Source organism: Ctenopharyngodon idella, chromosome 16, assembly GCF_019924925.1.
Source record: "Ctenopharyngodon idella isolate HZGC_01 chromosome 16, HZGC01, whole genome shotgun sequence".
Taxonomy (NCBI): Eukaryota; Metazoa; Chordata; class Actinopteri; order Cypriniformes; family Xenocyprididae; genus Ctenopharyngodon; species Ctenopharyngodon idella.
Window position 1 is genome coordinate 12,469,579 of NC_067235.1, and position 27,679 is coordinate 12,497,257.

Consider the following 27,679-nt stretch of genomic DNA (forward strand, 5'->3'; position numbering starts at 1 on the left):
TCAGAAACAGTGCCGAGTCTGACTGATATACAGCATATACAGCATCAAGCTATAGTAACATTACACACTAAAGACAGTTGAAAATGTGAAGAGAAAAAAAAGAAAAAAAAGAATAGGTCCTCTTTAAATGACTGACAAGAAAAAAAAAAAAAAGATTCAAATTACTGAACTCATTTATTTATTTAAACAACCATAAAATATACAGGAATCTCTTGATCTGAGTAGAGGGACAGCAGTGGCCATCAACTGCACCAATCACTCTCCTTTTTCCACAAAAAAAAAAAAAAAAAAAAAAAGGACAGGAAAGCAAACAGATACCTGCTGGCCCCCTCTCGGCCGGGAAGCTGTTTTGAACAGATTTCCAGTTTTAATTATTCCAAAAATCAAAGCTTGAAAAGAGACAAACACAGGTTTTCTGACAGGCCATCAAAAGAGGATCGAGTGGTTTCATTTGCTAAATCAAAGCGAGCATACCTGCCCAAAAACATCATGTTAATAAGAGCCAGAAAAAATATAATATATATTTATATTCATATATCAACATACAAAGAGATCAAATGCTGTTCTACCATTGGTTTACACAGTGTTCCTCATCCTGGAGCAAAGCATGCTGGGAGCAGTTTGCCTCTTCATTTTCAGTGCTTTTCACAGACGTAGTGTTGAACTTCTTGTGCATCGTAGATTTGTTCTCACAAGCTGCCCCTTCCCTCCATACAGTAATTTATGAAGGCACAAAATGATGATGAAATATGGAAAGTAAAAATAAATACCATAGATAAAAAGAATAATTTATCCTAAAACTGAAGATGGAGACAGTGAGCATTTAAACATCACTCATGCTTGTGGCCAGAAGCATTACAACGCTGATGTTCATGTCCTCAATTTTGCCCTTGCGGTTTTGAAACTACTGAAACACTGTGATTATTTATTTATTTTTTTTCCCTCAGAGGGACAGAGAAATTGACAGGTATTAAAATCGTATTTTAAAAAATAAATCATTTCTTTCCCCGTTTTAAATGATCGATTCAGAAGTGCACACTGACTTGAAACTGTTGAAAGCATCACAAATATTCCAGTCTTTTGTAAGGAACTGATTCAAATCCTCCCTCAAGATCTGAAGAGCTGAATCTCGAATCCCTACGACAGTGTCAAACTGCCCGTGCAAATGTTGGTCCCAGGCTGCTGATTCTTGTCTTGTTATTGCCATGTCGGGAGGTCCGCACACTTATCCGTTACTTTTGCGTAGGGCAAGATGTGCTGGCAGAGGTTGAGCTGATGGATAAAGGGGCTGGGAAGGCCAGCCTGCTGCGCCTCATATACATGTGTTTTTGTGTGTGGAGACTCTTAAGGCTCTGCGGAGTGGCCGGCCGCTGGGTAATTAAGACAAGATGTGAGCCTCTTCTTTCCTCCACCTCAGTAAGTCTCTGAGTCAGAGTCGTTTAGCTCGTCGTCCTTGTAGAAGCCGTCGTGGCGGCCGATGCTGTTGAAACTGCAATAGGAGCTGTGTTCGGAGCGGAGCATGGGCAGACTGTCGAACGTGACGCTTTTAGTGGGGCTGGTGTAGTGATTGATGGCACTGAACGTGAGACCAGGCACCGCACCTCCGCCGGGAGACACTGGCATCATGGTGGCCAGGATTAGCGCCAGGCAATCTGCCACGTCTTTGTTAGGAGCACAAGCCAGGGCCGGAGTGTAGCCTTTCAGAGAAATAAGAGAAGAGCCTTCAGAAGGGTTTTACACTATTATGGTAAACAAAACTGCCATGTGAGAATAAGAGATGCGACAATGGAGAAATTTGGAATAATCCTTACATTATAAATCCTAACGCTCAATTAATTGGTTTGAGTAGGACAAACTTAAACTAATCAGTTCAGTCAAATTAAGTTTTTAGCAGTTTTTCTTTCAAGTTCACAGAACTGATATTTTAAGTAAACTGAACTGTTTCATTGTTTTGAGTTTTATGAACTTATTTCTTTTAATTTAGACTAACTTAAGTTTAACTGAAACTAGGCTGGGATTTCTATTTCCCAGCATGCTTTGCCCATGGCACTCGAAGGGGAGAGTAAATGCTAAAATTAAATGTTATATAATGTTTTTTGTGCAAGATTAATGTTAAGTGGAAGATTTAGTAGTGATTAATGTTTTGTTATGCTAATTTAGAAGAGTTTGTTAATGTGGGTTTTTGGAGTTACATGCAGCTTGGTTTGAGAGCAAGTATGTTAAATGCTTTATATTGCTGCACTCATTCAGCAAGTACTATACCATGCTATTGTTAACATGCTAGCAAATTAGCATTTTCTGAATTAGTTTACTCTTTTAAAAAAAAAAAAAAATTCATGTAACCTCAATGTGAACATTAAGTTAAATGTATGAATTAGTGTACTCAAACATTTCAAGTTAAGAACAATTAAAATGTATGAGTACAAAATAAAAATCTGCCAGTTCTGCTTAAACTTTAAATTTCTTAACTTAAAATTTTAGTTGCGCCAACTTATTCGGGTTTACAGAGCATGAGAAAATAATTTTCCAATATAACCTATATAGTGGATTAAAAAAAATGATAAAAATATTATTATATAAAGATAATATTAGGAGATCAATGTTATTTTATTTATCTGTAAACAGTGCTACCAACATTCCATGATTTCATTTAAAAATTTCCATTATTTCCCAAATTCCATTGTTTACTACCAGCGAGAAAAAGCAAGTATATATACAAACATTATATAACATAAAAAACATAAACAAACATACATACACACAGTGCCACTCAAAGGTTTAGAGTCAGTAAGATTATTTTGTGTTTTTGAAAGAAGTTTCTGATGATCAACAAGGCTGATTTTATTTGATCAAAATGCAGTGAAAACATTCTGCAAAATTAGTTGACAATTACTACATTTTTTTATTTTAACATTTTAAAATGTAATTTATTCCTGTGATGTCAAAGCTGAATTTTAAGCATCATTACTCCAGTCTTCAGTGTCACATGATCCTTCACAAATCATTCTGATATGCTGATCAGGTGCACCAAACATTTCTTATTATCAATGTTGAAAACAGCTGTGCTGCTTCATATTTTTTTGTGGCAATCTGTACACATTTTTTCAGGATTCTTTGATGAATGGAAAGTTCAAAAGAACACTTTATTTGAAACAGTAAAGACATTTATAATGTCTCTTCTGATCAACTTAATGCACCTTTGCTGAATAAATGTATTTAAAAAAATAAAATAAAATCTTACTTATCCCAAACTTTTGAACGGTAATATGTGTATATAAAAAGATCCCTAATATATTGTGCATTTCTAAACAATATTTATTTTAAACACAATAACAACTCTAGTCATGATTTCTAAAAGGTTATAAATATTCAGCATTTACCATTTTCATCCACGGCTAGCACACTGGCACCCTTAGCTAGTAGTTCTTGGACAACCACAGTCAAGCCATTCCTGGCAGCAACATGCAGGGGCCTGGAAAATGAGAACTGAATATTAGCTTATACTTTAATATATTTTGGCACATCAGTGCAAGTGTATCATTTCTATGTGTTAACAGTACGTTTGTAAAGCTGCGTTGGTTGAGTTGATGAGGTTTCTGTCAGTGATCTTCTCCAAGATCAACAAGGCACTGGTTTCATGACCCTATAGAGAGTAAATGAATATCAGTAGTGCTAGTAATAGATAGGAGAACATCTATATGAGATGCAATGTCCCATCATGCTTTATTGCTTGAGCTCAATGCAGATCGCAAAAACAACTTCTATAGAAATATAACAGAACAGAGCATTTCCTACCTTACTGCAGGCCAGATGGAGAGCAGTGTTTTTGTTGGCATCCTGTAGCGTGAGATCTGCTTTTGCACTGCTCACCAACACCTCTGCCAAAAACAGACAGACATCAAAACCAAACAAACTCAGCTAACTGTAAATACAAAAAAAAAAAAACATTTGAGATTTGAGCGTCAAACTCCTACCGACGGCATTGGTCTGGCCATTCTCAGCAGCCATCATGAGTGGGGTTTTGCCTCCAGCATCCACACAGTTCACCTGTGCGTTATGACCCAGCAGGAGCTGCAGACACTCAACATGATCTGTGAATGCTGCAGCGTGAAGAGGAGTCCTGTTACAGAGAGAACAACAATTACAGCCTGGACTGTGTGACAAAGTGTGACATTAAATTTACATGTTTAGGAAAAGAAAGAAAAAAAATAAAAATTATATATATTATATTATATATATATAAGCTTATTTTTATTGTTTTTTCAATATTTCTATTTAGCTTTAATTGATTTTTCAGTTTTTGAATTTTAGTACTTCAACTGAAAACATTTTATTACAGTAAACTCTAATTTAAGTTGCTTTATCTAATATTTCTATTTAATTTTATTTCAGCTTTATTCCAATTAAAAACAATTTTTAATCGTTTTAGTTTTTAACAGTAACACTTGTTTTGCCCACACTTGACTTTATATTAAAAAAAAACAAATATATACAAACTTAAAAAAAAAAAAAAAGGAAATGAAGGAAACTATCATCACAGGCCATATGGATCTTGAATGAATAAAGAGAAATATGAATGGTACCTGTTTTTGGAATCAGTCGAATTGACGATAGCAGGACTAAGTGTGTCTATCAACATCTCAGCTGCTCCTTCATTGTCATTTATACTGAAGATCATAAAAAAATAAACAGAGCTTCAATACTCTTGCCCTTCTTATACACACACACACACACACACACAAAACAAACCCAAATCCACTTACACAGCGCAGTGAAGGGGGCTAAAAGTGTTCCCTTCAGTCTTATGAAATAACTCCTGCTCCAGCAACACTTCAACACAAGTGTCATGACCTGCAGAGAGAGAATCTGATGTAACAACAGTTTATCTAACAAGCTTCCCGACTCCTGATCAAAGAAATCCCTCAATGACAGAGTCTGGCTAGCGAACGTGTGATGTAGGGCTGGGACAACATATCGATATGTCGCGATTTGTGGATTGTTTCTGATATTTTCCAAATGCATCGCAAATCCATTCTGAGCGTAGTTTTTAACAGCAGATGGCACTCTAGGCTATTTTTTAACCGCACGTTCAAATGCTCATGAAGAAGAGCGCTCGTGCGTTCGGCTGAGTCTTAGAATGTATTTGCACCTCAGAATGCTTTTATGACGTTAAACAGCCCACTGCATACACCCTTGTAATTTGCTTCAACCTTTTTGAACTTTATGAATGATTATTTTAAGGTTATTTTAAGATTAAGGTTCAAGTGGTGTGTGTAAGGAATTAGAAGGAAGCAGAATACGGCTGTTTCTAAAGCACGCAGTGCCATCTGCTGTTGAAAACTAAGCTCAGAATCTATTAAAGAGAGAATCGAGATACATACGGAAAATATCAGAATCGAACCAGAATCATTTCTCGATTCGCAATGCATCCATCCATTATCCCAGCCCTAGTGTGATGGCGATCATATTTTGTGATTGTGCTTGTTTGACATTTTTAGGGTCTAGTCACAACAAATCAGATTAGTCTTCACTTCCTTCCCCATAGTGCCATTTACAGGGTTCCCACCCATTTAAAAAAAAAAAAAAGAATTTCCATGACCTGTCCAGTAGATTATAATTACTACATAATATAATTTATTATTATTATTATTATTATATAGAGATTGCTAAAGAGGATTTCATTCGTATGCCAGGTTGTTTTCCTTAAAATGAGATTTCAATAATTATGCTTATCTCTGTATGAAAGTCTCTAAAAAGGCAAACAGCCTGAAAGCTGAATGTAGCTCAAAAGATGATTCAGCTTCCTGAGCCTCCAAACAGATGATAAACAGAAACATTTAAAGCAGGTTAAAGGGTTAGTTCACCCAAAAATGAAAATGATGTCATTAATTACTTACCCTCATGTCACTGCAAACCAGTAAGACCAGCGTTCATCTTCGGAACATAAATTAGGGTATTTTTAATGAAATCCATGAGCTTTCTGGCCTCCGATAGACTGCAATGTTACTAACGCACTTTCAAGGCCCAGAAAGGTAGTAAAGACATTGTTAAAATAGTCCATGTGACTACAGTGGTTCAACCTTGTTATAAAGCGTCAAGAATACTTTGTGAGCAAAAAACAAACAAAAATAATTACTTTATTCAACAATATCTTCCCTTCCCTGTCATTCTTCTACGATGTTGACATTGTAAACACAGTGCAGTGCTTCCGGGTTCTACATCAGAAGAATGGCTCATTATTGGCCGACGCGGTTCACGTGAGCAGCACGACGCATGCGTGTACAACGTCAACAGCATAGGAGACTGAAATGGAAGAGAAGAAATTGTTTGTTTTTGTGCACAAAAAGTATTCTCGTCGCTTCATAACATTAAGGTGGAACCATTGTAGTCACATGGACTATTTTAAAGATGACTTTACTACCTTTCTGGGCCTTGAAAGTGGTAATAACGTTGCAGTCTATCGGATGCCAGATAGCACTTGGATTTCATCAAAAAGATCTTAATTTGTGTTCCGAAGATGAACGAAGGTCTTACAGGTTTGGAACGACAATTTTGGGTGAACTAACCCTTTAATTGACATTTACTATAGACTTTTCCAGGTCGGGAAATCCCAATTTTCAAATTCCCTGATATTTCCATGACAGTGGGAACCCTGCATTTAGTTTCATCAGACTTTGTGTAAGCAGGCCTTTAGACAGGTATGGTGTATCGAGCTGTGACTGGCAAGTGCGTTTATTCACCGTTGTAACAGGCCCAGTGAAGGGGCGTGTAGCCCTGGTGGTCAGTGATGACAGGAATGGTCTCTACTGACTGGGCAGCATGCAGAAGGCCCCCCAGAACCCCAACATGGCCACAGGCGGCCGCAAGGTGCACTGGAGAGCGCCCCCTACAGTCCCGTACCATGAAACTGGCACTGTGCTGCAGCAAAGCCTCCACGCACTCCTCATGGCCCGTCACCGCCTGGATGAAACAACACACACATCCATGAGCCACGACAGGAAGCATTAGCACAGGTGAGAGCCAGTGCCAGTAGTAATACTTCTAGTGCCATGCGAAATGAGTTTTGATTTACCCCTCTGTGCAGAGCAGTGCGGCCCCACTTGTCTTTGGCATCGACATTGGCTCCTTTATTAATAAGAGAGTAAACGCAGTCTGTATGTCCGCCCAGCACTGACAGCATCAGAGGAGTCCTGAGAATCACATATATGAATATATCTGTAATTTCCATTGACATGAAAGAACATGAAAATTAGGGGGTGGGGGTGGGTTTGTGTCATGTACTTACTGGCCAATCCCATCCTGGATGTCCACTGCACTCTGCAGGTCGGCATTTCCGATGAGCAAACGGAGACATTCAGAGTGACCATTTGTGGCTGCAAGGCAAAAGAACAGGCACAATTCATGCGTCATGAATGTTAAATCCCTCGGAGGTTAATGATAGATCAATATATATCACCCAGGATAATAAATCTGCCGACAGCATCAACCTTGTGTCTGCTTGGCTGATTAACAACAGAAGTGTTAACTCTGCTTTGTGTCAAGAATCTATAAATAGCTTTGTCAATGGATCTGCACATTTTCTGTTTTCAAATAATTTTAGTGAACTGATTAAATATATAAATGTATTTTTAAAAAAATGATAAAGATAACAGCAATAATAAAAAGTTTAATTACAGTATATATGCAATCATATTAATTTCTATCATTAAATGCCTTAAACCATTGAGTAAATACATAATTTAAAATAAATAATATATTTAAAAAAAAAATTGTAATATATTATTGATAAAATGATAAAAAGTAATAATACAAAAGTACAATTTCCAGCATATATGTATTCAAATTAACTGCGATCGTTCAATGTCTCAAACTTTAATAATTTTTTTTAGCTTATATTCATATCAACTGCTCAGTAAATGCACTATTGTTTGAGAAAAAAAAAACTTACATTTTAAAAATATTAATATTTTAAAAAAGTTTAATATTTAAAAATAAAAAAATACTTAAAAAGATAACAGGATTTATGTACATATATGCATTCATATTAATTGCCATCATCTTCATCCTTTGAGTAATTAATATATAAAAGATCAATTCATTTAAAAAAAAAAAAAAAAAAAAATCAAATAAAGGAGAAAAAAAAAAAAGTTTAATTTTAGCATATATTTAAATATACATATTTTTAAAAATAGTAAAATTTACTAAAATAAAAATAAATGACACTTGCTTTTCACTTTTTGTGTAGGGCATGGTGGTACTGAACAAAAGATATTTGTCAATGACACTCAGCATCTGCTGCACACCAAACCCTACACAATCGTCTTGTCAGTCATCTCTCTTTACTCTCGTCACGTGGTAAGTGAAATCTGACTGCTGTGACTCGTGCTGTATGGAGCAGAGCAGTCGCGTTGTTTATAACTGTAGCGTCCACTGTCCAATTCAACTAAATGGTTTTTATTTCTACTAAAAAAAAAAAAAAAAAAACGACAGTGGGGCCGGAAACGGGCTAGTAACGTAATCAGTGTACGGCCAAACACTGTGTAACACCGACTACCACAGCATACCTAGCAGATAACTGAACTTCATGTTATCTCATTAGTCTTTGTACAGCATACCAGCGGCATGGATGGGGGTGCGCTTGAGCGTGTAGTCTTTCACCAGGATGGAAGCTCCCTGGTTGATGAGCACATCCACACATTCAACATGGCCTTTGAAGGCAGCCAGGTCCAGCGGCGTGTGTCCTTGTGCTGTTCTTACATCCAGGTCCAGCAGAGACTGAACCAATACCTCAAGAGCCTGGTGATGTCCATGATATGCCTGAGGACAACCATTACACATAATCTGAGATGAACCCCAGCCAGGAGGCGTAATAGAATTAAAGGTAGTCAAAATGTTGTTTCCCAACATTTGTTGAACAAACAGATGGAGACTGTACTCACAGCCAGGTGAAGTGGGCTCACAGGAGCACGTACATCAGAGTCATTTAGGATGTCTGTCCCTGAGGTTTCCATTAACTTCAAGACAAGACACAACAGATCTAATTAGGTCTGATAACTCAAGGGCAGTGATAATCATAAAGGTGTTCATGTTGAGTGTCATAGCACTTACCACATCTAAAGGAGTTTCACTCGCAATCTGATGAAGAGAACAGAAATACAGTAAGCTGAAAATATTAAAATCATAGACCCTATCATGTGATTTTAAGTCGTCTCACCAGCTCCAGACACAGGCGGTGTCCATACGCAGAGGCGTAATGCACTGCATTGTAGCCCTGATTGTCTCGGATCCCTGGGTTGGCATCATTCCTCAGCAAATATTCCAGGCACCTAGGTAGGGAACGAGAGAGACTGGTAAATTAATTTGCTTCAAAATTACCCATCCAACTCAATCATAGTCCATAAGGTAACTCACTTTCCATCGGCGTCAGAAGCAGCGGCATAGTGGAGGGGGGTGCAGCCCCTCTTGTCCAGCTCATTGACATTGGCTCCTGAACCCACCAAAGCAAACAGGCACTGGTAGTTGCAGTTTGCAGCTGCGTAGTGCAAAGGTGTCCTAAAGAACAGAATATTTTCTCACAATCAAAAATGTCATAAATCCATTAGCATGATGGATGACTTTGGCACTGTACAGGTAAACACACCTTCCAAAACTGTCCTTCCTGTTGAAATCTGCCCCTGTGTTGAGGAGAAGATTCAAACACTCAAGGTTCCTGTGGTGGAAAACATGTTTCATTAGATACTGTAATACATGTTCAAACCGTGTGAATGAAACATTAAAGAGTTAGTTCACCCAAAAATCAAATTTATGTCATTAATTACTCACCCTCATGTCGTTCGAAACCCGTAAGATCTTCGGAACACAAATTAAGATATTTTTGATGAAATCCGAGGGTTTCTGAACCACACATAGGCAGCAAAGTCATTGCACCTTCTGAAGTCCAGAAAGGACATCATTAAAATAGTCAACGTAACTACAGTGGTTAATGTTATGAAGTGACAATACTTTTTGTGCGCAAAAACAAAAATAACTTTATTTAACAATTTGAACTGTTGTCATACACAGCTGACGTAGTGAACACAAAGCAGTGCTTCTGGGTTCATCGTCAGAACGCTGGCTCAGCCCTGCACTGCGTTCACTATGTCAACTGTGTATGACAAGTTTAAATTGTTAAAGTCGTTATTTGTGTTTTGCTTTTGCGCACAAAAAGTATTCTCGTCGCTTCATAACATTAAGGTTGAACCACTGCAGTCACATGGACTATTTTAATGATGTCTTTAATATCTTTCTAGACCTCAAAATGTGCAATGACGTTGCTGCCTATGTGTGGTTCAGAAACCCTTGGATTTCATCAAAAATATTTTAATTTGTGTTCCAAAGATGAAAAAAGGTCTTACAGGTTTGGGACGACATGAGGGTGAGTAATTAATGACAGATTTTTGGGTGAACTAACCCTTTAAATGGGTTGCACTAGGTTGGTTAACAACAACAACCACCACAAAAAAAGAGAAATTTTAGTCTAGTTTAAAATGTGTGAAGAAATGTATACATTGAGATTTACAAATCTCATTGGTTGACACTGGTTTCACATGGTTTTGAAAAACTTTTATATAATTTTCAAAAGTTTCAATTTAATGCAAATGATTTAATGTTTTAAATTTAATTGCGTGGTATAGCCATCATTAAAATTAATTTTATTTATATTTTAATATTTTCCTTGCATCCTGTATGTGTACAAATTTTAATTATTTTCAAAAAAAAATTCTATTTATTAATACACTTCAAATGTATTTTATACAAATATCACAAATAAATAATTCATAAATACCATAACGTTTTTGGAGAGTCACACCACCTGGCATTTTACAAACTGAATTGACCTTGCCTGACCATAAAAAGGTAAAATTATCTTGTATGTTAAGAGATGTACTGATTTTGCCACCAAGTTATTTTCATAAACGAAAACTGAAACTAAGACTAAAACTATTGGTCAAAAAACATTTTCATAAACTGAAATAAAAGAAATTTCAAAATAAATGAAAAAAAAAAAAACTAAATGAAACTAACAGTTACTGAAAAACTAACTGAAATAAAATTCTTATTAGCAAAAATAAATAATCGTGTTCGTAATTAATAAGCTCTCATCCTGTGCTGGAAAATCTGACCTGTGGCTGTTTAGGGAAATACCTGTAGCTGGCACTTCATTCATGTGAGCTCAGGCAGTAGGGCTGGGCGATTACGTCCTAAGCGTTTTTGCATTTAAAAAACAAGACATGGGCAATGGAATGGGAAGTAATGCAAGGTTATGAGACGCAAGTTAAACTCCTTATAACTTGAGTGCTGCGTTTTTAGAATGCGGTTTCATGCGAAAGATTTCATCTTTAATATGAATGAGTATGAATGAATAATTTTTACTTTTATTTTTTAAGTTGCATTTGTTTGGTTCTTTTTCAATCTCAAACAATTATCTTATTTTTATTATTAAGAGGTTTGCACAAGAGTTAACTGTGCAAACATTAAACTTTGCTGAAATTAAATGTCTTTCTTTGGTCTACACTGGAAGTGTTCTGTTAAAGGGTTAGTTCACCCAAAAATGAAAATTCTGTCATTTATTACTCACACTCATGCCGTTCCAGACCCGTAAGACCTTCGTTAATCTTCGGAACGCAAATTGAGATATTTTTGTTTAAAACCGATGGCTCCGTGAGGCCTACATAGGGAGAAATGACATTTCCTCTCTCAAGATCCATAAAGGTACTAAAAACATATTTAAATCAGTTCATGTGAGTACAGTGGTTCAATATTAATATTATAAAGCGACGAGAATATTTTTGGTACGACAAAAAAAACAAAATAACGAATTTAGTGTTGGCCAATTTCAAAACACTGCTTCATGAAGCTTCGGAGCGTTATGAATCAGCGTGTCGAATCTGCAGTTCGGAGCGCCAAAGTCACGTGATTTCAGCAGTTTGGCGGTTTGACACGCGATCCGAATCATGATTCGAAACGCTGATTCATTACGCTCCGAATCTTCCTGAAGCAGTGTTTTGAAATCGGCCATCACTAAATAAGTTATTTAGTTTTTTTTGGCACACCAAAAATATTCTCGTCGCTTTATAATATTAATATTGAACCACTGTACTCACATGAACTGATTTAAATATGTTTTTAGTACATTAATGGATCTTGAGAGAGGAAATGTCATTGCTGGCTATGCAGGCCTCACTGAGCCATCGGATTTCAACAAAAATATCTTAATTTGTGTTCCGAAGATCAATGAAGGTCTTACGGGTGTGGAACGGCACGAGGGTGAGTAATTAATGACAATTTTCATTTTTGGGTGAACTAACCCTTTAACTCTGCTAAACTATAATTACTAAAACTGAAATTAAATATATAAAAACTAAATAGAAATGTGTTCACAAAATAAAAACTACAAAACCATTAATGAAACTAACTAAAACTAAACTGAAATTTATATGAAATTTGAAAACGATATAAATAATAATAAAATAAAATAATTTAAAAATGCAAAACTATAATAACCTTGCCTTGGCACACAGTCATGAGGGTCTGCAAGGGTCTTTATGATATAATTTTATGATTTAAGTTAGTTTTTCTCCATGTTAGTCACACCACATGACAAAGTTTTTAAAATATTACTTTGTGTTATAAATATTATTTGTTCAATTTTTTTTTTTTTTTTAAGTAACAATAAAAAATTATGCCAAACTAAATAGATTTGGGCCAAAAAAATTGCATCATGTTATTGAGTATAAAATCAAAAAGAAACTCACCCGCCAGCAGCAGCAGCATGTAAACAGGTCCTTCCAAAGTCATCAGGGGTGTCTATATCAAAGCCTGGAAGACAGAGACCCATTAAGTTTATCTTTATATGGAAAAAAGCAGACTAGCTGACTATTAAAAAAACAATTATTATGTAATCCATGCACCGTAAGTGCACTGACTATCTTACCAGATGACAGCAGCTTACGGCAGCAGTCCGAGAAGCCGCTGAGAGCAGCCAAATGCAGTGGAAACATGCCATGAACTCCCCTCCTAAATGAAAAAAAGCCAATGTTACAATTAGACAGACAGGAGCATCTCACTGTGTATGCATGTGGGATCAATTACAACATTCTTGGGTTTTCAAAGAAGGTATATAATGAATTCCTGCCTACATCTATGTCAACAGTTAGTGCACAAACGAAACAAAGCTGTTATGTTCAGTAATTAAAAAGCGCATGAGAATGTGAATTCGTACTTGGCTGTATCAGCTCCATTAGTGATCAGTGTGTTGATGAGAAGCTCGTGTCCGTATCGAGCTGCGATGTGCAGAGGAGTGTTCCCGTTCTTATCTTCACAGTCTATCTCAGCACCTACACGTACACGAAACAGACAAACAAGACGCAGTCAGATACTGCAGGTTTCCATAATGAACACTGAAAAATGAAGACTCACCATTTTGAATAATCGCCTGAGATCTTGAGAACCTCCCGTGGATTGCGGTCATATGTAGAGGGGTCTTACCGTCCTTACTCTGTACAGGGAGAAAACAATGATGAATAACCAATCAAACCTGTTTTGATTTTTTTCTGCACCTCTATTAATCTGATCAAATTCAATGGTGATTTTTGTTTCATACATGTGAAGCTCTAATAGAGGCCCTACCTTGATATTGACATCAGCTCCATTGCCCACGAGCAGCTCAAGGCAGAGCGCTCCATGCCGTGAGGCGGCGGTGAAGTGCAGGGGTGCGAAGCCCTTCTCATTAACCTGGTTCACGTTCGCGCCACACTCAATCAGCTCGTTCACCACCACATCCTGACCGTTGTAGCATGCCACATGGAGCGGAGTGTTCCCATACGCGTTTGGCTCATTCATCTGTAAGCAGGTTCACAGTTCAAATTTTCAGGTACACAACATTTACACTAGGGCTGTAACAAAAGATTATTTTGATAATCGATTAATCTATTGATTGTTTTTCTGGTTAATATATTAATTATTAATCTGATTACTCGATTATTCCTTTAGTTAACATACCAATAATAACTTTAACTTTTGCTATTAAATTTTCAATGTTTTACTCAAAAATTCTCATAAAAATAAGGCATCAATCAGTAATGCAAATGTCCATGATGGCTGCGTTCAGTCACTGTTTGAGATTGTCAACAGTATTTGCTTACAGTTGTGAGTCTTGAAACATTTTGTTCATTCAGCAGATTAAGGTAGCTGCTTGAATTTGGGTTGTGCCGATAGACGGACATATCACCGATGGCTGATGCCTCTGAAGATATCAAGACGGTAATTGGCTTGTTTTCCCATTAAATGTATTCAATTATGATTAATATAAGGCTATTATATTATTATTATTATTATTATTATTATTATTATTATCACTACAATTATATAAATTAGCTAACAGTCTTTTTTTTTAATCTCCCATAGAAAGCAACGAAATTACCACATTCAAGGTCCAGCTAAGTAGTAAAGACATCGTTAAAATAGTCCATGTGACTACAGTGGTTCAACCTTAATGCTATTAAGTGATGAGAATACCTTTTCAGGACCTTGAATGTGGTAATTTCATTGCTTTCTATGAGAGATAAAAAAATTAATTCATCAAAAATAAATGTGTGTTCTAAAGATGAACGAATGTCTTACGGGTTTGGAACCACATGATGGTGAGTAATTAATGACAGAAATTTCATTTTTGGGTGAACTAACCCTTTAACCTGACTATGCTTAAGCCGACAATGCATGTGGTCACGTTGACCGGTTTTCCTTTTTCGGAGTAGTCATAAAAGCCTTAAGCATAAACCGATCGACACATTGCCTTAAGCATAACCCATTTCTACTGGCATGTAAACACTTTAACTTTCGTTCTTTGGGCTCATTGAAGTATGCATATGTGATACGCTTTCCTGTTAGATATTGCCTCCTTACTGTGGATTTAAGTGCATCCAGACAGAGCGAGCTTTTCGCGGTAACTAGGAAGGAGGAAATATATCGCAAATATATCGACTGTTTCTTGACCCAAGAAATTATAAAAATGTGTTCTCATCTCATGCAGAAATACAGTCAAAATGCTGCATCTGTAACAGCATGAAAGGATAATATATGTGTCTGTAAATTTCCCGCTTACAAGTTGGAATACTCTTCAGTTTTAATGCTTTATTATTTACATCACAACAGACATAATAAATGGAATACTCAGACACAAATGATTAGGCTATGCTTTTACCTCACTACCAGGAAATAACCTGAATTATTAATAAACACCATCTTTGCTTACAAAATGATAGATAAACATTCTCAATTTCCATGATTATAATACGAAGTAAATAATTAAATGAGTAAAGAAAAGTAAAGACCCCCCTGACGCAATAATATTGTGTATCACCGATCGCAGAGGCTGATGTTAAGACGATATGAAAATTAAGCACATCGCCCAACACTAGCTTGATTACATATCTATATGGACGAACAGCTGAAGTCAAAACCGCATTCCAACTCAGGTAACCATAGCAACAGTATCAAAGATGCCAATGTCCATAACACCAATTAAGTCATGAGTTCATCCATCAGATATTTTAAATGTTTTGTAATCAAGTGTAGAGAGTATGCTTGAGCCGTATCCGAAGATCCACAGGAGCTGCAGTGCGTGCAAATCATTTCTCTGTCTCTGTGAGTAAAGGAGTCTTGTTTTGTGTGAACATACAGTGAGACGCGTTGGCGCAAATCAACGTCACCCATTACGCCAACGCATCATAATAGCCCTTCACACTGCACAGGCTTCAGAAGAGTTTAATTGCAAACCTGCCTAATAGAATATGCGACTGAATGAGATTGAACATAGGTGTGCAACCAATTTAAGCATTGTGGTGTGACCCAATTAGCTATACAAGGTTTTTTAAATGCACAGCAGTCTACCTTCTTAGTGCCTTTAAAGTGGTTCTCTGCATGAAAAGGTTAGCATGATGCTTAGACCAAACCACCCTTAAGAGTACAAATGCATGTGTAAAAGCAAACCACATTGTGCATTTTATTATGGTCTTGTCAATCCAACCGCCACTTTTGACTAGACAAATGAAAATCAAGAATAAAATAAAATAGCACACTGCCAAAATAATTTATAAAACTGTAAAATAAATGATTCACAGAAATTAATTTAAAGGGGTAGTTTAAAGGGGTCAATGACTGAACGCCAGTGGGCAGAGCCTATGGTGCGATGATGTATAACTACTGTTTTATATCTTGCTCTGGAGGCAGGCATATGCAAATTTATTTGCCTGTGTGATGTCACAGATACCGCTAAATGAGCCGTTGTTGGCGCTTGATTACATTTGTCTCTAATATGCACAAGTAACAAAACAAGGAATGACAGTGAAACTAGTGACATGACACACTGTTTCTGAAAATGCACGTCCTTTACGGCTTTACTATGTTTTAGTGGTCGGCTAATGCATTTGTAATAGAAAGTCAAACGCTTTAATACTTTAACAGTGTCATCATTTAGCCAATATGCATTTATATCATAGTTACTGTGTACTGTATGTAAAATTAGCGTTACCTAGTCTTTGAGGAAAATATGATTCCCAGTCCACAGACTTTCCAGACTGAGTACAGTTCGATACAGTATTTACTTCCTTATTAGTCTTTTTAACAATTTATTTATTTGTGAAAATACTAGGATCACAAAGCCAAGAAGTTGCTATCTAAAGTATAAATCCTTTTATTTTCACAGGTGTATTTTTCAAATTATTTTTATCATATTAAATGTTTTAAAGTTATTTTTAATTGAGTAAATATGTAAAATTGTGCTGTCAATCGATTGAATTTAAATAATTAATTGCACATTTGTCTGTAATTAATTGCGATTAATCGCACCTGGCATTAAAGTTTTTTAATATATATATTTTTAAATTGTAATAATTTCACAGTTAATCTCCAGATTAATGTTGAAATAAAGACAGTACATTTGAAATATTTGATCTAACAAAAATATACAGAAATGTAATAAAGTTATCAAACACTTCACAATCTCACTGCATAAATTAAATATTAAATATAGATTAATCATTATTAAGGCTACAAAAGTTATTCAGTCAAGAGCAGTGTGTTTTTCTTGGTCTTTTGTTCTTTGATTAACATTAATGACAGACATCAAAGCAGCAGGTTTATTAGGCTGCTGTCACTTTAAGATCTGATTGACAAGATGCAAATCTGACACACATCCAATGTCCTCACTCTTTACGGTCATTTAAGACTCATTTAAGACTGTGCTTACGAGGATACTCGGCAAAGTGGGCATTTTGGTATACTTTAGGCATGTGCCGGTATCAAATTTTCATGTTGCAATATATTGCTGAAGCTTTTATCACAGTATACGGTATTATCACGATATTAATACGTTTTAAAAAAAAGTGTTGTCACACTATAACAAGTTTAAGAACTCTTTCTTATAACAAAAAGAACTCTGAATGTTTAAATACAATAACACAATACACAAAAAAATTATAAAGTAAAATTTTTCAAACAGATTGAAGTGCAATAGAATTATAAAGAACAACAAGTAACACTTTACAATAAGGTCTCATTATTTAACGTTAGTTAATGCATTAACTTAAATTAAAAATGAGCAATAGCTACATTTGTTACAGAAGGTATTATTTTTTATTTTGTTTTGTTAATGTTAGTTAAAAATATACAACTGATCAGATACAACTGAATATACAAATAATCAGAACATTTGCAATCATTATAGGGCAAGTTGTAGTCCAGGTTAAAATATAAAAATGTTTAAGTCTGAAAATAAATAGCCTATTAAGTCTTTAAGTATTAAGTATTTTGGTGCTGTGATGAACAACATTGCGAATACAAAAAACTGTAGGTGCTTTGTTTAAGGGGTTTCTGGGGTAACCGCAGCATTTCTGGTTCCATCGGCACCCTCTGCTGTCAGAGAGTGAACGTGCACTTTCATTCAGCGCGTCTCCTTCACTCGTTGAGCCATGTGCTTCTCATGCATGATGGGCTTGTTTACATCTGAGTGCGCCTGTCCCTTTGATGCAGCATACAGCATTTTATACGGTTGATGGAGAGAGTATTCTTAAAATGCATTATAAAAATTTTAATAATCCATAAATATTTATTCACGGTATTTTGAAGTGCCCATGATAACAATATTGTGCATATTCATTATTGTGATATATCGTTTTACCAAATATCGGCACATGTCTAGTATACTTTTGTGTGTTTTTGTCCATTCAAGAGTGAAAAAAAACTGAATGCGGCGCGAATTGAAGCGGCTTTCTGATATAAATTTAAATTTGAAAATATTATATTTAATTGCAGCATTTTTCTATAAATAAATCTAAATAGTGTTATAAATATCCGCCATCGGCCACCCTGCCTCAACCACTACTGTGTTCCTTGTTTTTAATATTGGCAGCAAAATCGCAGATACATTGTACATATTCAATATTATCCAGTCCTAGTAAACATTTATTTTAAGACAATATGATTTTTGTGAAAGGTTAACACTCACATCCACTCCCAAATCCAGCAGATATTTCACTACACTGATCATCCCGCTGGACGCTGCAGCGTGGAGGGGTGTGTAAGCTTTCTTATCCTTACACGTCACCTCAGCGCCGTGAGACACCAACAGTTTTACCACTTCCATGTGACCTGAGATAGAAAAAAAATGTTGAGGATTTAAATGGGTTTTGAACTTATAGATCCCACATATGGTTGTGTAAGAGACTAGAAAACAAACATTGCTCTGTCTCACCCATGTATGCCGCCCAGTGGATTGCCCTTCTGTCCTTCTTATCAAACGCATTTATATTAGCTCCCCTGGATAGCAGTAACCGCACCATCTGACAAAAGAAAAACATGCATACTTTACACAGGGAGAACATTAATTGAACAATACATCTGCAGCGTGTACCTCGAAGCACTTTATGAATTCTGAACCATAATTTCATCAAACCCACACATATGCAAATGTTTCTTCACTGACCTCCAGGTGGCCACTGAAGGCAGCGTGGTGCAGAGCTGTTCGTCCAGCCCGATCTGATACATTAACGTTGCTAAGCAGTGGCACCAAGGCCTCAGCGCAGCGAACCGCCTTGTTAGCAGCAGCCACATGTAGAGGGGTCTGCCAGTTCTTATCTCGAGCATTTACATCAGCAGAGTGCTTCAACAAAACCTGCACCGCCTCCTGCAAAACACAAGGTCACACAAAGTGGCAGATCAATAATCTGAAACATTACTCTTTTTTTTTTTTTTTGGCCTTAATTTGTGAATCTGTAAATTACTTTTACAATTCCAACTGAGAGACTGATTCTTCAAACTGCTTCTAACGAATCGTTTACGAACTGAGGTGAAATTAACTGTATATTATGAGAAAACTAAAGTGTTTTTTGACCTTGCATGCATGTAAACCTGTTTCAGGAGACTCCCAAAACAATATTAGGAACCTTAAAAAAGGAAAATAGGGCACTTTAAATTTAATTTCGAACAATTTTTTTTTTTTTTTTTAGTTTTAGTTTAGGTTAACTGTAATAACGCTGGTGTTCACTACTGAAATTTTAGCATTGTGACAATCCTACTCTTCAGAAAGTAGAGTTTAGGCAAAACCTACAGGATCCAAGTGCGTCTATGTGTAAAGGTTGTCGTATGGCTCTGTGATTGTAGTACCTCACTGCAGGATGCCACTGCGCGGTGAAGAGGAGTCAGCCATTTGTTGTCTTTGGCATTCACCCTCGCTCCTACATCACAATCACATCATCAAGAGATTCATGAATAACAGTATAACAATACATCAAAGCCACAACTGAAGACACCTGGAATCAAAGGGAGAAGATACTAGAAGCTTCAGAAAATTTATTTCATCATGATGAATATTTCAGGTGCATTTACCCGATAAAATTAAGAGCTCTATAATTTCAGCATCTCCTAGGTAAGCAGCTGCGTGCAGTGGTGTCCTTTTCTCATTGTCCTCAAAGAAACAAAGACAATTCTTAATCACAACTGAGTCAATTGGAAAAATGTGGTGGTTCAATTAAAATAAAATCTGACCATGACAATTTTTAAACAGGTTAAAATCTTACTTGTACATTCACATCCTCTTTCTTGAAAATGATAGAGCGTACTTCATCCGGATCAACATTGAAAATAGCTTTTAGCAGGGCAGGCTGAAAGACAGAGACACATCAAGTCACACAACTGAAAGCGAGAGAAACATGGCCAAGTCTGAATTGTGACATTTTATCTGTGTCCTGAGGGGTGAACACAAATGCAGAGTCTGATATTGTGTTTGCAATAACTGAGTAAGCATGGTTGCATCTCTTCCCCAAAGAATTCCGACAGCAAACCGAAGCAACAACACCTTGAGGTAGTGTTGTCATGAGACAGCATGTGTATTGCTTATGTAAGTGCATCTTCAACGGCCAGAGTGATTCTATATAAAAGCAGCCTCTGCATCTTCGCCTCGTCTTTTTGAGCTGCAGTGCAAATTAACACTAATGGGTGTCAATTTTCTTTCCCCTTACGATGATTTTAAAGAAAACAGGCTTTTATTCTAGTTGACAAACATTCAAGCTTTAAGGATAGATTATAATAGCATCAAACATTGTCTCTCTAATTAATCTTTCCTCATAGAATTTCACGATTTGGAGCTTGTCCCTATGCAGACTTAACTTTCACAATTTTAATAAATATCTAAAGAAAAAGAAAAAATATTGAGCAATATTTGATTAAGTATGATTTTAAGTTCATTGGAAAGAAGATTTTCCTCTTTAATTTAATTATAACAAAGAATTGCTGTTCCCAAAAATGTTGTCTTCGCTATAGCGTGCCTCAATGCCTCCTAATCTAGTTGGCTAATAAACCTGGCATTGTATATTACGATTATTGTTAAGTCGCTTTTGTTCTTCTTTTGTAAGTTGCTTTGACAAAAATCAGTAATATAAAGAACACATCTCTGCCAGAACCACAGAATGACACATTGAAAACCAGAAATTTAATTAATTTTACTACTTTTTAATCATGACTCGAGAGTAGCTCTGCTCTATTAGGTGTCAATAACAAACAGTCGGCATCTAAAAGTTACATTAATAACTTCAAAAAACTGTAATGAAAAACTGGGAATTGCCATCACACACACAATATATTTAAAATCCACACCTTAGTTTACACATTGAACCAAAATCAACTTGAAGGTTAATCAAAACCACGATCAGATCCTTATTCCAAGAAATGTGGTACAATTTAACATGGATGAAACAGTTTGAAGAAACTTAATTTTTTAAGATCAAGCAGTCAAGCATCCACCATATTGGGGAAAAACACCCTAATATTAGTTAAATGTGATTAAACACCAGCAGGGAATCCCAACCAGTGTAGAACCTCAAAAAGATACATTAAAAAAAAGAAACTGTTCATTCATTAATTGAAATCGTTCGCATATGCGTACAAATTTCGAGAGGCAACTAAAAAATGTCATTAAGTAGCCAATGGCTAGTAAATTGTACAGTTGCCTGTAATTGATTTAGAAGCAAAAAATATGTTTAGCACAGATATAATTTCATTGCCTGCTGAGCTTTACGCACCGTCGCTTGGCTGAGAGCGCCCGCTCTCTCTTTCTCACATGTGCGCACTCACAGTGAGAGAAAGAGAGAGCACATGCAGGGCTCGTTGACAGAACTGTCACTGTCCCAATCAGACCAGTGCTGCGTCGTCATGAAAGTTTATCATTTGCATGTGATTTTAAGCCTTGACAGTTTAAACATTCAAGCGCAGGAAGACGCAGATGATAACTTGTGCGCACTGTGTGAGAAGTTTTGTGTGCGTCCACATTTGAAGCGTATGACGGAACGCGAATACTGAATTGCGCTCTCTTTCACGTCTTGTGCTTGAACGGACAATTTCACACCAAATTATGTCAAAATGGCCGTCTTGGCAAGTATCCTAATAAGCATAGCTGGTTATGTCTGAAGTGAATGTAAACAGTTAATGTGAATGTAAAAGTAAATGTGTGTAAAAGTATATTGGATTCGTGCATTAGTCTTAAAGTGACAGCAGCCTAATATTCCTGCAGCTGTCTGTTTTTAATGTTAATCAAACAACAGACTCGCTGCAAAAAAAAAAAAAAAAAAAAAAAAAAAAAAAAAAAACACGAAATGCTCTTGACTGAACAACTTTTGTAACTTTAATAAGGATTAATCTATATTTAATTTATACAGTGAAGACTATGCAGTGCTATTTTGCATTTGATTACTTTATTCAATTTCTGTACCTAATCTATATACTGTTCGATCTACCTGAAAAGCTCTGTTTATTTAATTGGCATCTTTTCTATTGTGTTTATTTGTGCTATTGCTTGTAGTTTGATTATTTGACCGTATTTTATTACAGACCGTTTACTTGACTTTAGTGTTTGAAATTTATATTTGTTCTTGCAATCCATGTAAAAAGTCTGGCAAATAAAATAAATTTACTAGCCAATAGTGACTCAAGCTTCAGTTTGTCCATAGAGGGTTGAGCGTGAAGAGAGCAGATGGTGCAGACAAGGCAAATCTGCTCCAAACCAGCAAGACTGTTGATGCTGGACACAACTGTTCCTCCTAGAAGCGAAGCTTGCATTACTGGTTTATAAAAGGACACTGATGTCTAATTTTGTGTTTATCAATAAATATTTATCCAGCTTTAACAAACAAACAAAAAAAAAATGTCAGTGCTAACAGGTGACAGAGGAGGCAAATACGCTGTGAAAGGGATGACACACAATGAGCCCTTCCCCCATCCTCTGCAAAGACTCATCTCCTCCACATATTCATCTCCATCTCTGCCACACAGTCACGTACACTGTAAAGTTTCTGGACTGATAACAGCATTTAAATGAGGGAGTGAGTCCCTCTAAATTATCGTTCCATGCGTGTATGGAACACGACTCACTCAACAGCGATGAGTGACATTGTGGTAACCATAGCAACGTTCTAGCGTCTCACGTTTAGTATCCGTAATTCTGACCAAAGTAATATTACAGCCACAAAAGACTCATTATGTTCAACAATTTTAACTAAAGCACAGTCGACGGAGGCGTGGTTTTTTTATGCTTAAAAGGCTGCTTCACAGAGCGCGCTCTTGCAGGGTGTTGCCATGTCTACTACTTAAGCGTTTTTGGACTTATTTAAGGTCGGCTCATAAAACTAAAAGGGTTTATGGAGTTATTAAAGTGAGCAGGTGTGGGTCACGATATTTTGGTATTATTTTCAGCATAAAGCATTTCGATTTCTTTCCTTTTTTATGGGCTTGTTCTTGTTTGCTGTTTTTCTAGCAAGATCTGGCAACACAAGTCAAGGCTCGTACCGCTTTCCCTGTGATTTCTTGCACTGTACATACAGAAGAGAAACATTTTTGATGCATGTTAAAATACGTCCTCAACAACTAGTTGTTCAGTTCAGTTCACACTGTAGAGTTTTTGTAAATACGGTTGTCACTGCTTGCATTTTCCAGGAGTTAATTCGGTTGTAGAATGCAGTTGTCATTCCCGTAAATTACTGAACTGTGTGTGTACAGAATGGGACCAAGCACTAAAAGAAGAACTGACAACCAAATTTAGCTGCAGTGTGTATGTGGCCATAAGTATTCCATACTCTTTTATCATCACTTTCCAAAAAAAAAAAAAAAAAAAAGGAGTTCAGAACAATGCACGTGTCTTCCGCATCTCTCGCAGTGCAGGCTTGCTGTGACTCATGGGAAGTATGTGCACTATGCCTGAGTTACAGGAAATGTTCAGCAACACATTCTTGAGAGTTGTGAAATGGGACACAGAAAATTCTGATAACAGCAAAGTGTTAATTTGCCTCGGGTTTCACACCATGCACAAGTTTTGAGAATAACAGCATCGGCAAGGTGTTTAATTTAACGTTAACGTGTTCTTTATATAAGCAATATACAGGTTGAGCATCTCATTAATCAATCCCACCAACCAAACAAAAAAATCAACACAATATGTAGAGTTCATTTTCCCCTTATCTTCACTGACTCATCTAAATCCAGTTAGTCTCAGTTCAGGTTGTCACTGGAAGGACAGGCTCACACTGAGAGTCGTGAGAACATAACAAGCAAGCACTTGTGCTTGAAGAAAGCTTCGTTTGAAAAGCCTCTTTTAGTGGCTCTAAGCTGAGACAAGGCTCTATTTGTCACATGTGGCCTGCGCTCTACTGCATGCATACGGGGTTTTAAACTTCTATTCAAGCGCTGCGATCGTGTTCTGTCTCCTTTAACGAGCTCCTTTAGTTAATGCCATCACCATGGAGATGAGCTCTTCCGTATCTCCACATCCTCTCTAACTGGAGAAACACATGTACAAACACTAACAAATCAATACTGAAATCTCCTTTCGTTCCTGGAGGTCAACTGGGACTAGTAATGCCAAGGTCATTGGTTTGCCTCCCAGAGAACACCTGGAATTCACTGTAAGTGCATAAGAAGGGATCAACAATAAGAACTGCCTGATGGCCAGCTGACGGAACTGTCATGAAAATGTATTATTTGCACACGCTAAGTCTCGCCAATTTAAACATTCAAGCAATTTCAAGCCATTCAGGTGCCAAAGAGAAAACCCATTTTGTGTAACGATTTGTTTTCTTTATAGTCTTATGCTTGAACAGAGAAATACACACAAAATTATTAAAATGCAAGTCTTGGCGAGCAGTGTTGTGGGTAACGGATAACAAGTAACTTGAGTTACGTAATCAGATTACTTTTAAGTAACTTGTCAAGTAACGCATTACTTTTAAATTTACAACAAAATATCTGAGTTACTTTTTCAAATAAGTAACACAAGTTACTTTGTTTTCCCATTTATTGACTGATATTGGCTCTCCTGTCTCCATATTGAGAGAAATCGTAAGTAAATGTGTGCGCGGTGTAAACATGATGGTTATTGTAGTTCTAGACTAAATGTCAGCATTTACTCATCTCACTTGCACAAAAACAGATTCAGTATTTCTCAAAATAAATAAAAACAACTAAACGCAATCTCAGAATATTGCACAAGCCTGCAATAATTACATTAAATTAAACAAATATACTTTATGTATTTAATCTCACTTTATTAACCAATGTCTTTGCTGCTGACCTTCGATGATCCAATTCAACCATACTAATAAGCAAAAATGACTTTAGATTAACATCACATTTGTGATCAGCCTGAAGCTGATTCATTTCACTTTTGATGTGAAAGGGCCTTTACATTTGCCAAAATTAGAACTTTTCATTGTTATTAAAAAACAAACAAGTAAGTCCATCCTAGGTGAGAAAAACTAATGCAAAAGTAATGTAACATTACTTTCTATAAAAATAACTAAGTAACACAATTAGTTACTTTTTTAGGGAGTAACGCAATATTGTAATGTATTACTTTTAAAAGTAACTTTCCCCAACACTGTTGGCGAGTATCTCTGTAAACGGTTGGTTACGTCTTAAATGAACGTAAACAGTGGAGAAAGAAATCAGATTTGCTGTACACACCTAATGATTGAATTTTATAACATTACGTAAGGCTAGTGGTTTTTGCTGTGGTATCAAAATTGGAATAGAGAATTGTGAAATTTCACTGGTATCTAAAATGTTGGTGTTGAAACAACCTTATTTATTAGAATGTAAGGTTTTACAAGGTTTATTTTTTTATTTATTCAATTTTGCGGCAGGTCAAATAAAAATCTAAACCACTGGGCCAGTAGCAAAAATTCTTAGTGTGGAGCACTGCTACACATTCATTGAGTACATAAAATGTAGAAATAGATAAATATCCTGCAGGAGAAAGTAATGTGAAAGGGGAAATTCATGACGTCAGTAATTAAATAAAGCCTCTTTGGCAGTGCCATCGCTACAAAGGTCAAATCAAATGTGCAAAATATTTGACATCTCGGTCTACATTTGAATGTGCTCTAAACTAGATACCTCTCACATTTAAAACGAATGAAGATCAAGTAACATACCAAGTATAAAATATCAACTGCAAAACACAAATCACCCAATTTGAATGATTATTTTTATAGCTGCGGTGCATGACTGGATTTGTACATCCCTGATAGGCGACCATACACCTGTCGTGCACCCTGCAAAGTTGTCAACCAACACTGAATGACGTTAAAGTTATCGATCTTTATATGACCTTAAACGTATTATCAAATTATAAATAAACCTATATAATAAAACCACAATATAATCTCTGACATCTGTGCATTTTCACAGCCAGCAGTACGAGATGTCAACCATCTAACCTCAGGAGACCAACTGTTGACTTAGCTTTAAGATAACTATTAAACCGAAAAGCGATTTAAGAATTACATATAGTAGATTACTGAAGACATAAAATGTCCACTTCATCAGTCAAGATCCGTTATACTAATATCGTGGCTCGCGCACGTTTAGCTTAGCAACTATTAGCTACATCCCTACTGCACGAGATGACTGACAAATACCTAAAAAATTACGTTTCGCGCTTATAGCTCAGTGTATCACTTCTTTATTCTCTTAAACGGTTTTAGTTAAATGACTTTGTACAGTCTAATCGTCTGTGATGTTTCTATGTAGTTCACTAGCATGTTAGCACTTATTAGCCTAACTCGGCTAGCTGTTTCAGACATCACTCACCTGGTCTCTAATTTTGAGAACCACCATGTTTCGATGCTCTCTTTGGCTCTCATGCAGGACTAAACGGATATTATTTACCACCACCACTTGAACGCTGATGTTATATTGTCGGTAAATTTAGCGCTTCCAGTAGGCCTGGGGTTTCCTATGTGCCACTGATGAGCAGGGGAGAAAACTCCATAACATTACCGCCACTGCTACCTCACAAAGAACGGAGACGATGATTGGCTAGACAGCGGTTTGAGCGACAGTAAAAAGAACGATGATTGGATAAAAGCAAGATGGAAGCTGTGTGTGTGTGTGTGTGTGTGTGTGTGTGTGTGTGTGTGTGTGTGTGTGTGTGTGTGTGTGTGTGTGTGCGCGTGCGCGCGTGCGTGCGTGCGTGCGTGCTACAGATTATTTCAGAGAAGTGAAGGAAGAAGTGCGTGTTTCTCTATCGCAAAGTGACTTCCGCTTCACTATTTAACAAAATACATTACAATGAATACAAAAAAGTCTTATATTATGGAGACTTACATAACAAATATAACAAAGACTTATATTATGGTTACGCATATCCTATACATTTATAACGGTTTCTTTTTTTATATATAAGTCCTTTAAGGAAATACTTAAGGAAAATACCTAAGGAAACACGTGTACTTGAACAGGTTTAAAAGTGTTACATTTCAGTATGAAAAAAAAATTACTCAAGTGAGGATTAATATTCGATTATATATAACTAAATGTAATATGTATTTATGATAAAATTATAGCAAAATGGAAAGTCCTGTTTCACCCATTTTCTTTAATGGGTCTTCAATTTGTTACAGGAAATACATGTTTTCATAGGTCTGTGCAGAAAACAATGAAACCGGTTCCTTGTATTGTTCCCTAAAAGGAGCTCATCAGATGATAGTTGGTAGAGTAAAGGAAAGTTGTGTTAGATAATATACATATAGCCTAGTCAGATTATAACATAAATCACACTGACAGCTTGTCTCAATAATAATATAAAAACTTGACAACT

The 27,679-nt window shown here is 36.3% G+C and overlaps 1 protein-coding gene across 1 annotated transcript; it reads right to left on the bottom strand.

Moving 5' to 3' along the window:
- Positions 1-155: 155 nt before the first annotated feature.
- Positions 156-26,948, bottom strand: ankrd28b (ankyrin repeat domain 28b). The gene is made up of 28 exons (XM_051865301.1): positions 26,671-26,948; positions 20,115-20,198; positions 19,924-20,002; positions 19,702-19,772; positions 19,022-19,222; positions 18,791-18,878; positions 18,545-18,687; positions 13,669-13,881; positions 13,459-13,537; positions 13,262-13,376; positions 12,974-13,056; positions 12,795-12,858; positions 9,641-9,709; positions 9,412-9,552; positions 9,215-9,326; positions 9,109-9,135; positions 8,940-9,014; positions 8,616-8,817; positions 7,286-7,373; positions 7,073-7,190; positions 6,741-6,960; positions 4,764-4,851; positions 4,584-4,667; positions 3,975-4,120; positions 3,796-3,878; positions 3,561-3,643; positions 3,381-3,472; positions 156-1,697 (listed from the first exon to the last, which is right to left on the bottom strand). The coding sequence occupies exons 1-28, from the start codon at positions 26,695-26,697 to the stop codon at positions 1,414-1,416; spliced, it is 3,159 nt and encodes a 1,052-aa protein (XP_051721261.1). The 5' UTR covers positions 26,698-26,948; the 3' UTR covers positions 156-1,413.
- Positions 26,949-27,679: the final 731 nt, after the last annotated feature.

Excerpts from the sequence above, each read along its gene's own strand:
- ankrd28b (XM_051865301.1), bottom strand. The coding sequence starts at position 26,697 with ATGGTGGTTCTCAAAATTAGAGACCAG. Across the intron at positions 18,688-18,790 it reads CCACTGGGCGGCATACATGG|GTCACATGGAAGTGGTAAAA; the intron begins GTGAGACAGAGC and ends TTTCTATCTCAG. Across the intron at positions 3,473-3,560 it reads ACCAACGCAGCTTTACAAAC|GCCCCTGCATGTTGCTGCCA; the intron begins GTACTGTTAACA and ends CTCATTTTCCAG.